The sequence below is a fragment of the Saccostrea echinata genome, unplaced genomic scaffold (assembly GCF_033153115.1).
Source record: "Saccostrea echinata isolate AGI-Se365-2 ecotype Australia unplaced genomic scaffold, CSIRO_AGI_Sech_v1 ptg000010l, whole genome shotgun sequence".
NCBI lineage: Eukaryota > Metazoa > Mollusca > Bivalvia > Ostreida > Ostreidae > Saccostrea > Saccostrea echinata.
Window position 1 is genome coordinate 12,115,772 of NW_026889759.1, and position 12,317 is coordinate 12,128,088.

The window sequence follows — 12,317 nt, forward strand, 5'->3', positions numbered from 1 at the left end:
TGCACTAGTGAAATTTATAGGTGACCTCAATATTGTAAGTAGATGTGCTAAAATCACGTGACTGTCGCTACACGTGACATGTCTAAATATAAAATCTAATCGTCCTCAATATGTAGTTATTAACCGTAATTACATTTGTCCAATATAAATAAGGTACTAAAAAGAATCGGCATCCTGATTAAGAATATATTTTTTAATCACAAAAATTGCTGATATTTCCATTGCGCACCTTAACTGTACTTCGATATATATATATATATTAATAGAGACATGTTAATGACTTGGAATATACGCGGAAGTCTGATTTTGCCGTCCATGAGATCTTACACGATGATCTGTATCTTGGGCCGAAACTGCAAGTATCCGAAAAAGCATGAGGATTGAAAATCTTTAAGCCAAAATTATGTTTTCCCAACTGCATCCCCCATTGTTCGAAATAATATCCTTACACATTACAAATATTTCATAAAAAGTCAATGTTTTGTAAATTTTCAAGAATTGTTTTGATGCTTATGTAGTGTTGTAATGATATACTGATATATCCTGATACAATGTACGTTTGGACCGCAGTCGGTACATGTAACCGGCCAGAAAATTCCTTTTTTTTAATGGTTTATAAGTTAAAGCTGAACACGATTCGTAAAAGGTAGAAATCTAGGTTTGTCTGCCATATTACTTTGCATTTTCCGTTACCTGTACGGACCCAAAATAAGCCGTTAACATGGTCACAGTTCAATGTAATCAGTTTTCATCGGTGACGGACGAATTGTATTCTACATACATGTAGCTATTGTAAAACTCTCAGGTAGCGACAAAAGTAACTGTGCTTCTTCCACGGCAGAAAAAAAAGTTACTAAAGAAACTAACATCAGTTGCACAGGTCAGTGCAAAACAAACACTAATACACGTAAACTGCAATAAAATGTAAACAAAGGTAATGTAACATAACCAACAGGAACACTTGTCATACATTCCACGCAGGTATACCCCTGACAAGAAAGCAGTCAGGTGTAACAAATGCGAAAAGTATACCCCATTGCGTATATCGGAAATAGGAAAACTAATATGGCGTATGCATTTTTACGAGTTGTGCTTTGCATTTAAAAGCAATAAACATTGCGATTAAACGCAGTCTTTTTTTTGTTTAAACGCAATAATTAATGCGATTTAGGAGATTGGATCATGTTACAAAAAGCATTAAGAATACTCAGTAGTATAATTTTTTAATCTACACATAGAGCTTGATTAAAAATGAAAACAAAAAATGAGTGGTAGTGCTCTTTTTTGGCACTTTGGATCATTTTATATGACCTTTTTGCACTGTAATTATGTCTAACAAATATATCAATTTTTCGAAGTTTTTCCTTCAATATTTCTTATCCAAACAAATCATAAAGTCTTATTTTATCCAGAATAAACACATTAAAATTTATGACAACGAAAAATTTTCAAATTACTTTGCATAGTCAATTATTTGACCTTTCTGCATTCAGAAAATGTCATTTTTCTGGCATTAAAAAAATAACAAGCAATAAAATCATTTAAAATTTATGCTATAGAAAACAAAGTTAATAAATCATTTGACTTCAACCTTAAACGTCAAGACGAAGTGATTATTTCAAGAATACGTATTGCTCATTCAAAAAATTAACATGCATACTTATAATATTAAAACGAGGGTTTGAGCCAGAATGTATATCCTGTGACTGTCCGCTAACTATTAATCATATTCCTTTGGAATGTTCCGATTTCTCGCCTATTCAAAGGAGACTTTTAGTTAATGTGAGAATGATGTAAGAACTTTCTTACAAATGTTAATACAATTTTAGAATATTTGCATGAAACTGGTTTTTACAGGAAAATTTAGAAGTAAGTAATTCAAGCAATTTTGATGAGAAATATACATAGCTCAATTTATTTTTTAACAGTTTACGTATTTTTAAGTCCGTCGGATAGGACATTAAATGGTGCCCCTTGTCAAGGATTACAACCCCCTTGTCACGTAAAGGATCTTTTCTCTGGATTTCGAAAAAGAGTAGGCTCATCGGGGGCCGCCAAAGAAACCAAAACTTTCAAAACCCGATCATATAAACAGAATTATCCACCGCTGAAATATTGCCGACTCGGCGTTAAACATTAAACAAGCAGTCAATCATTTGAGAATATAAAGATTTTGCTGAATTTCAGCAGAATGGTTAAAATTATATTATATATTCAGAAAAGAAAATTAAATGTGGGGGTTTATGATGTAGTTTAAAAAAAAATATATTAAAAATGTGTCAATTTTTATCATAAAGTGAGGCTATTTTTTATCTGGACTTTCACAATAAATTTGCTATATTTGTCACAAGATGATAATAGAATTCATGGCAGATATTTTGATAAATAATTTGGGACCAACATAAAACATTTCACTGCACAAAATAACTCTGTGTGCAACTTGCATGGAAAAATAGGAATTCAAACTTAACAGTGGTGTAAATACTTCGAAAGAGAAAAATCTATCATTTTTTCTAAAAAAAAAAAAAAAAAAAAAAAAAAAAAAAAACTTCCGTCAAAATATTTTTCTAATGCTTTTGGAATGGAATTTAATCTTGGAATTTTAATTGAATATAGTTTAATTGGCATTGTAGACTCAAATTTATTGTAAGAACTAAAATATTATGCAGATTTTTTTTAAATAGAGATCGAACCAAAAACATGCTCAAAAGCTGAGGAGCGAATCTCTTTAAATGCAATTTTCTCAGCGGGTTTCCGTTCAAACCCTTACTCCTAAACTTATACCAAACCTCTTATAATTTTTGATATTCTTTTCTAACTTATAGAACAAGAATGAAAAATGATATATATGTTTTAATATCAACGTACATGTATCACGAAACATTTTTTTTTTTTTTCAAATCTGTGTGTATCGATACCTATATCGTACAAAATTAATTATATATTCAAATTAGGTTGGTTTGTGAGGAAACAATAAGAGACATGACCCGCCCCAAAATCCTCTCTCAGGATCAAATTGAATCATTCTTCAATAATAATCCCCTAAATAATGACCATGATGACCAGTTATCAAAATGAAACTTATTGTATTTTGTTCACAATGTACATGTAAGGTATCACGCCATTTGCGTTGTCGGTTTATGATACAAAATACGATAGATGTGTTCGGTATAAATTTTATCATTTCTTTATTGAAAATTTCCTTCCATTGTCAAAATTCGAGTGTTGGTAAAATGGGTTGGTGCTGTCGGACCTGTACGGGCAAATTAAAAACCCGGGTTCTTAAATATTCTCCGTTAATACTCCGTCAATTGAATTGAAATGGGTGGATTATGAAGGTCGATCATAATAAGAATATTTATTAAATGAGATGTTTAACTTTTAGTAATTCTATTTGAATAATATTCAAGTTCTGTGAAATGGGAGTAAAATTTCTTGTCAAATTAGACATATATTTGCTTTCAGATATATTTTGTTGAGTGTTTTCTGCAGATAATACTAATCGGAATATTGCAGTTTTAGATTAGCCTTTTAATGTTTGTTGTGTCGACATATATCCATCAAAATTCATACAATCTTTAAAATCTTCGTAACTACTGTACATTATGTAGACATTTTCACAGGGTGCACCCCCTTTCTGTAAATTATTAGGATCAATGAACAGGCACTTGACGCTTTAAACCTTTCTCTTCATTGATAAAATATCATCCTATTATAATGGTATTATGGTATGGGATGGACATTATGGGATGAATGAAGTGATTATACCGGTTTCTGGGTCACTGTATATATGTATATATCGAATTGTGGGATACCTATAGTCACTATACCTGTTTGTGGGTCACTGTACAAATGTATATATAAATGTATTGTGGGATAAATAAAGTGATTATATGCCACTCTGTGGTTCACTATATTTAAATATGCATAAAAAATTATTGGATACGAAACATATAGATTAGATATTTTGTTAAAAATCTCATAATATAAGGTTGATAAGCTCTGTGTTGAATAAATAAATAATACATTTTGGGATGGACATTATGTGATTAATGTAGCAATCATACCAGTTTGTGGGTAACTATAATATATGTATATTACGAATTGTTGGATAAACAAGCGATTACATAAAATATATTGTGAAAATCTCATAGTATTAATTTGATAACCTGTATATTGAATAAAGAAAAAAAATACGTAATGGATTGGACATTAAGGGATCAACGCGATGATTATACTTGTTTTTGGTTAATTAATAATTATGTTTAAAAGAAATTCTGGGATAAGTAGGCGTTTAGATAAAATATCTTGTTAAGAATCTAATAATTTCGGATGAAACGTTGCATAATGAATAAATAATTAATACACTTTCGAGTTGGACATTACGGGATCAATGTATAGTACATGCTAATACCTGTTTGTGGGTCACTATATACACGAATTTACATGTATATGAGGAATTGTTTGAAAAGTAGGCGATTGCAAAAAAAAAGTGTAACATGCAAGAGTGTTATAATATAAGACTTATTAGCTGTATATTGAATAAATGAATAAAATATTAGTACGATAAGATGAACATTATGGGATCAGTCTAATGAATGCACCAGTTTGTGGGTCACTGCATGTATATGTAAGAAATTATTGGATGAGTAGGTGTTATGCATAAAATAATCTTTTTAATAATGTCATAATATTGAATAAATAAATAAAATATTATGAGATGGACATTATCGGGCTAAGGTAGTAATTATACCTATTTTGTGTCACTATCTATTCGTATATAGAAACTGTGGGATATGTAGGCTCGGGGATGAAATCTCTTGTTGAGAATTTCTAATATTAGGCTGATAAGCTATATGTTGAATAAATAGATTATGGTAATAGTAAATATATTACGATAAGGGATTGACTTATGGGATAGATGAAGTGATTATACCTGTTTGTGGGTCATTGTATATACGAATTGTGGGATATATATATTGCATGTGATTATACCTGATTGTGGGTCACTGTATATATGTATATAATGAATTGGGGGATAAATGTAGTGATTGTACCTGATTGTGGGTCACTATATATATGTATATAATGAATTGTGGGATAAATATAGTGATTATACCTGTTTGTGGGTCACTGTATATATGTATATAATGAATTGGGGGATAAATATAGTGATAATACCTGTTAATGGGTCACTGTATATATGTATATAATGAATTGTGGGATAAATATAGTGATTATACCTGTTTGTGGGTCACGGTACATGTATCTATGTATATATGAACTGTGGGATAAATATAGTGATTATACCTGTTTGTGGGTCATGATATAGATATATTTATAACAAACTTTTGGATATGAAAGCATATACGTAAGATATTGTCTTTAAAATCTCATAATATAAGGTTGATAAGCTCTTTATTGTTTAAATGAATAATTCACGAATGGAAGGTCATTATGTTATAAATGTAGTGATGATAGCTGTTTGTGGGTCACTATATATATATATATATATATATATATATATATATGTATATAACGAATTGTGGGACAGGCGATTGCATAAAAATATAGTGTAGAATCTTGTAATATTACTCTGCTATCCTATATGTTGAATTAATAAAAATACATTACAGATTGGACATTATGGAATCAATGCAGTGATTAAATCTGTATATTTACTTTTAAAAATAAGAATTCAATGCTTAAATGTGGTTCACTATATACATGTATATAAGAAAATCTGGGATAAGTAGGCATATAGATAAAATATGCCGTTCAATATCTAACAATGCTTAATGAATAAATAAATTATAAATAATACATTGTGGGGTGGACATTATTTGATAAATCAACTTTGTCACTATATATATTTGTGTATGTAAGAAATTGTGGGATATATATAGAGAGAGAGGATATCCCTAAAATACCTTGTTAAGAATCTCATAAATCGTATATCGCAGTGAGTCATTATGTAATATGACCCCAAAATACTTGAAAAGTAATATTTAAAATCTTATATTGAATCCAGCAAAACTGTTCTTAATGATTCATTCCATATTGTACATATGTAAATATACATATATATATTTATATCAAACATTAATTCTTATGTCTAATATTGTGAAATGCAGCACATAATATATATAGCATATGATAATATTGTGGGTCATGATATTCATATATATAGAGCATTGTGCGATGTATAAAATTTATCCCACAATGCTCTATATATATGAATTTAATGACCCACAATGATATACAACATTTTTAATCTTATCTCAAAAATTATATTATATATTATATAATGACCATATATAACGCCTAATTCATGAATATGACATAGCTATGCAATGTAGAAATGCGAGATCCCACAAACCTGTTTAGAAGGTCGGTGCCCACAAACAACCTCATATACCTATATATATATATATATATATATATATATATATATATATATATATATATATATATATATATATATATATATATATATATATATATATATATATATTGGAAAAATGAGAAAAGCTGTTTTAAAAATTTCTTTTCCCAAAAGGTACAATTACTTGTCGACCAGATCAATTCAAATGCAATAAAAGTGACTGTGTCTCTCAGTCCCTGAGATGTAATGGCGATGTTGAATGCATGGATGGATCAGATGAAGATGGCTGTCGTAAGTGTTTGAACTCATTTTCTTTAAGTGCTAGGAATATAAGGGGAGAGTCATACATTCATTAGACTACTTAATATTTTTAGCTACATCAAAAGGTCCTTGTCCTAGTGAAAGTTTTGACTGCTACGGAAATGGGTCCCAGTGCATTGAGGCCCGTAAGCTCTGTGACAACACAACGGACTGTGTCAACGCCGCAGACGAGGATAACAAACTCTGTGAAAGTAAAATTTTATTCTGAGCCTCTGTTGACACTCACTTGTAGCTACATTGTCTTGTCAAATTTTTTACCTACTTCACAGTAAGTGTACTCATCATATCGGGCGCCAGTGCATTAAGCTTAAGTTCAACACAGCTAAAACGCAAATAAACCAGTATTCTGTTGTTAAAGGTTTAGCTAGATTTTTTTAACAATAACCCCACCACAGACTTTAGAAATAATGAGGACCTTGACAATGAAATCTGCACTACTTGTAGCATATCAGACCCGTGAGACTGGGGAAGTTCACGTATGCCCCCAACATACCATCAGTCATATGATAAAATCATTGCCAATGCATTCTTCTTGTCAATTCCAGTCTATGACTCAAATTTGAACACGTTGAACAGATTCTTCTAAGAACAATTTTATGCAAGAAAGAGTAATTTGAATTCCAAACTAATAACTATTCCCACAGAAGTAATATTTAAATTTTTCAGATATCAAAAGCATGTAATTACTTGTAAGTGAATGGATGTGAAGACAATTAAAATGTGCGATAAAGGGGAATAAGCAAGGCTCTATCATTAACCATTTTCAGTAGGAGATACTTGCTTATCATTGTACTGAGGCTCTCCTATTGATAACATTTTTTGACTTTTTTTCATTTCTAAAAAGCTAAAGCTATTAATATGATATTAATATGATATAATTTGCTGCATGAAACTATCAAGACAATGGCTAATAATATTTTGATTATGAAAAAATGAAAAGTATTTCTCTGTTGATACACAACTATAGAAGAAAAACAAGGATTTTCAACGCCCTAAACTAGTGAGCTTTTTAGGGTGGAATGCTTCACCAAAATTATATTTAATGGATTTTTAAGACAAATCTTTTCAGCATGGAAAGTTTGATATTATCTCTTAATTATTTTATATGATTTTTTTTTTTTTTTTTTTTTTTTTTTTTTTTTTTTGTTGTTGTTGTTGTATTTTTCAAAGAATATTTAAAAATCGTTTTATTTGAAAATAAGATATGCTTTAGAGTTTACAATTTTCCTTTAATAAGTGCACAATATAAATATTTAATAAAACATGTCAAGAAGAGTCAAATAGGCAATTTAGTTTTTTTTTTTAAATAAAAAACTATTTATGAAAACTAAACACATAAGAGTTAATATCATCTTTCCATGCTGAAAACATATTTCAAATGAGATGTCTTAGAGGTCCATTAAATGAAGTTTTGGTGTAGCATTCCTCCTTAAAATCATGAATATGCGAGTCTCAATGTTTCTCCTTCATCAAATATATATGTTTATTGCCCCCCTCTCACTTTCGCAAAAGCGAGGGGAAATGAAATCTTATTCTACAATCTGTCTGTTTGTCAGTCTTGTACGTTTGTCAGTCTGTTACAAAAGCTTTAACCTTGGTCACAACTTTTGATAAAGAAAAAATAGGGTTTTCATATTTCACATGTACATTACCTGTGACAAGACCTTTCTAAATACACTATGATTTTTTACCCAGTGACCTTGCCTTGAAGTTTGACTTAATTTTCCAAAAAAATTAACATTGGTTATAACTTCTGAATGAGAGAGAATAGGGTTTTCATACATGTATTTGACAAATGCATTACCTGTGACAAGACGTTTCCAAATGTACTATTATTTTTAACCGCATTGCCTTGACCTTGAAGTTTGACCTGATTTTCAAAAAAATTAACATTGCTTATAACTTCCGAATGAGAGAAGATAGGACATTTATATTTTTCATGTGCATGACCTGTGACCTTTCCAAATTTACTATGATTTTTGACCCCATTACCTTGACCTTGAAGTTTGACCTTATAATAAAAAAGTTAACATTGCTGATAGCTTTTGAAAGAGAGAAGATTATTTTTTATAGTTGACATGTGTATTGCTTGTTTCAAGACTTTTCCGAATACACTCTGGTTTTTTGACCTCGTGACCTTGACCTTAAAAGTTTAAACTACAGTCTTTTTTTTAATTTTTTTGCCCCTGTATCGAAGATTCGGGTGTATATAGTTTTGCCCCGTCCGTCCGTCTGTCTGTTTGTCTGTCCGCAAAAACTTTAACCTTGCCCATAACTTTTGATTGGTTAGAGCTATGGATTTCATATTCACATGTGTATTCCACTGGCAAGACCTTTCTTTGTGTACCATCATATTTCACCTTTTAACCCTGACTTTGGAATTTGGCCCCGTTTTGCAAAATTTTACCCAACTTTAACCTTGGCCACAACTTCTGAACAATTGGTGCTAAGGTTTTCATACTTGATATGTGTAATTCTTGTGACAAGACCTTCCTTTGGATGCCAAGTCCTTTTCTTTTGGATATCAACAACTTTAACCCTTTGTCCTAGACCTTGGAGTTTGACTTACTTTTGGAAAACTTTAACCTTGACCATAACTTTTGAACGGTTGGTGCTAAGGCTTACATACTTCATAAATGTAATCCTTGTGATAAATCCTTTCTTTTGGGTACCAAAAAACTTTGTCCCTTTGACCTTGGAGTTTGACCTACTTTCTGAAAACTTTGACCTTGGACGGAACTTTTGAACAGTTGGTGCTAGGGCTTTCACATCTAACATGTCTATTCCTTGTGACAAGACCTTCCTTTGGATACCAACAATTGTAATTCATTGACCTTCACCTTGGAGTTTGACCTACTTTTGTAAAAAAAAAAAATTAACCTTGGCCATAACTTTTGAACGAGTGATGCTTCGGCTTTCATATTTCACCTGTTTATTTCTTGGGAGAAGGCCTTTCCTTGGGCACTATTGATTTTGACCATTTGACCTTGATGTTTGACATACTTTTGAAAAAAACTTTAACCTTTTTCATATCTATTCAATGGTTTCTGCTAGGGCTTTCATATTTCACAAGTATATTTCTCGAGACAAGACCTAACTTTGGGTACCAACACATTTGATTTGCATTTGAGAAAGTTTAACCTTTGCTATAAGTTGCCATACGGGGGCATCAGTGTTTCACAAACACATCTTGTTTTACATTGGTAATAACTTCTCAATGAAAGAGGATAGGGCTATCATATTTTATATGTAATTACCTATGACATCTTTCAGAAAAAAAAACTATCATTTTTGACTTCATGACCTTGACCTGGAGGTTTGACCTACTTATCAAAAATTTGAAGTTTGGCCATAACTTTTGCTTCAGAGGAAACAAGACCTTCATATTTTTCACCTGCGCATTACTTGTGACAAGACCTTTCAGACTGTATTATGATATTTGACCTCCTGACCTTGATCTTGAAGTTTGATGCAGTTTTGAGAAGCTTAAATCTTTGCTGTGACTTTTATTAAGTCACCTGAGTCACTCAGGTGACCTATTGCTATCTGTTCTCGTCCGTCGTCGTGCGGGTGTGCGTCGTGCGTAAACTTTTCACATTTTCGACTTCTTCTCAAGAACCACTGGGCCGATTTCCACCAAACTTGCCACAAAGTATCCTTATGTAAAGGTGATTCAAATTTTTACAAATGAAGGGCCACACCTTCTTCCAAGGGGAGATAATTAAGAATTAGTGAAAAATTAATGGTCTCTTTTAAAAATCTTCTCAAGAAACACCGGACCAGGTAAGATGAAACTTATATGGAAACATCCTCAGGTAATGCAGACTCAAGTTTGTTAAAATCGTAACCCCCAGGGGTAGGGTGGGGCCACAATGGACGATCAAAGTTTTACATAGAAATACATAGACCAATTTTTAAAAATCCTCTTCTTCAGAACCACTGGGCCAAGAAAGATGATACTTATGTGGAAACATCCTCTGGTAGTGTAGATTCAGGTTTGTTCAAATTATAACCCCAGGGGTAGGGCGGGGCCACAATGGACGATCAAGTTTGATATGGGAATACATTAAAAAAATCTTCTCCATAACCACTAGGCCAAGAAAGATGAAACTTATGTTGAAACATCTTCAGGTAGTGTAGATTTAAGTTTGTTCATATCATGATACCCAGAAGTGGGGTGGGGCCACAATGGACAATGAAAGTTTTATTTGGAATACGTAGGAAAAATCTTGAAAAAAATCTTTTCTCAAGAACAGCAAAGCCACGATTGGTTTTATTTTCATGGAAACATCCTCAGGTAGTATAGATTCAAGTTTGTTTAAATCATGACTCTGGGGATAGGGTGGGGCCACAATGGACGATCAAAGTTTTACAAAAGCTGCTTCTATCAGTTTATTTTACACTCTATGGATCCTCTATGGATTGTTGTTTTATACTCAGGTGACCTTTAAAGCCCTTGGGCCTCTTGTTAATTCAATAATTTATATCTTCTTTTGTATGATGGAGGGATAAGATAAGATGCACAAGCAAAAAAGTTACAATATGCCACAAATAATTGCATCCTAGCCATTGAGACACCGAAAGCGGGGGACCACAATTTCCAGTTTTGTTCCAATTTCAGTAAGATTATGTACACAAGTACACTATACTAAGAAACATAATTCTGTTTATTGTTAGGTCACCTGAGTCACTCAGGTGACCTATTGCTATCCGTTTTCGTCCGTCGTCTTGCGACGTGCGTTAACATTTGAACATTTTAGCTTCTTCTCTGAAACCGCTCAACCAATTTCAACCAAATTTGGTATATAGCATTTATGGGTGAAGAGGAACAAAAATTGTGACTTTCATGGTCCCTGCCCCCCTGGGGCCTGAGGGGTGGGGCTAAAACCACCAAAATTAATGCAATCTTTAAAAATCTTCTTCTTTACTCCTGGACATCAAGCAGTCAAACTGTTGGCATGATTGTAATAAGCATTGAGCACTCTACCAAAATTGTGAAATTCATGACCCCAGGGTCAGGGGTTCTGGTGCTAGGGCGGGGCTATATAGATCATATAGTGAAAGTGCATTATTTCTTTGAAAATCTTCTTCTCTGCTCCTGGGTATCAAATATACTAAGTACATAGTTATGAAGAGCAAGAGTGCCTCTTCCAAAATTGTGAATTTCATGAATTAATTCTTTGAAAATCTTCTCTGTTCCTGGGTATTAAATAAACTAACCAATTTAAGTATATAGACATGATGAGTAAGAGAGCCTCTTCCAAACTTGTGAATTTCATGGCCCCAGGGTCAGGGGTTCTGGTGTTAGGGCAGGGCTCTATTGACTATATGGTGAAAATGCATTAATTCTTTGAAAAACTTCTTCTCTGCTCCTGGGTATTAAATAAAGTAACTAAGTACATAGTCATGAAGAGCAAGAGTGCCTCTTCCAAAATTGTGAATTTGGCCCCAGGGTCAGGGGTTCTGGTGTTAGGGTGGGGCTCTATTGACTATATAGTGAAAATGCATTATTTCTTTGAAAATCTTCTCTCTATTGGATATTAAATAAACTAAGTACATAGTTATGATGAGCATGGCTGCCTCCTCAGAAATTGTGAATTTCGTGGCCCCT

General features: G+C 32.3%; 1 protein-coding gene across 3 annotated transcripts in view; it reads left to right on the plus strand.

Moving 5' to 3' along the window:
* The window catches only part of LOC133184407 (low-density lipoprotein receptor 1-like), a 129,850-nt gene that overhangs the window by 108,417 nt on the left and 9,116 nt on the right, over positions 1-12,317 (plus strand). For all 3 annotated transcript variants that reach the window (XM_061319474.1, XM_061319472.1, XM_061319473.1), the window contains 2 exons: positions 6,560-6,676; positions 6,760-6,897. In XM_061319474.1, coding sequence (XP_061175458.1) covers positions 6,560-6,676; positions 6,760-6,897 — 255 coding nt within the window. The remainder of the gene's footprint in view (positions 1-6,559; positions 6,677-6,759; positions 6,898-12,317) is intronic.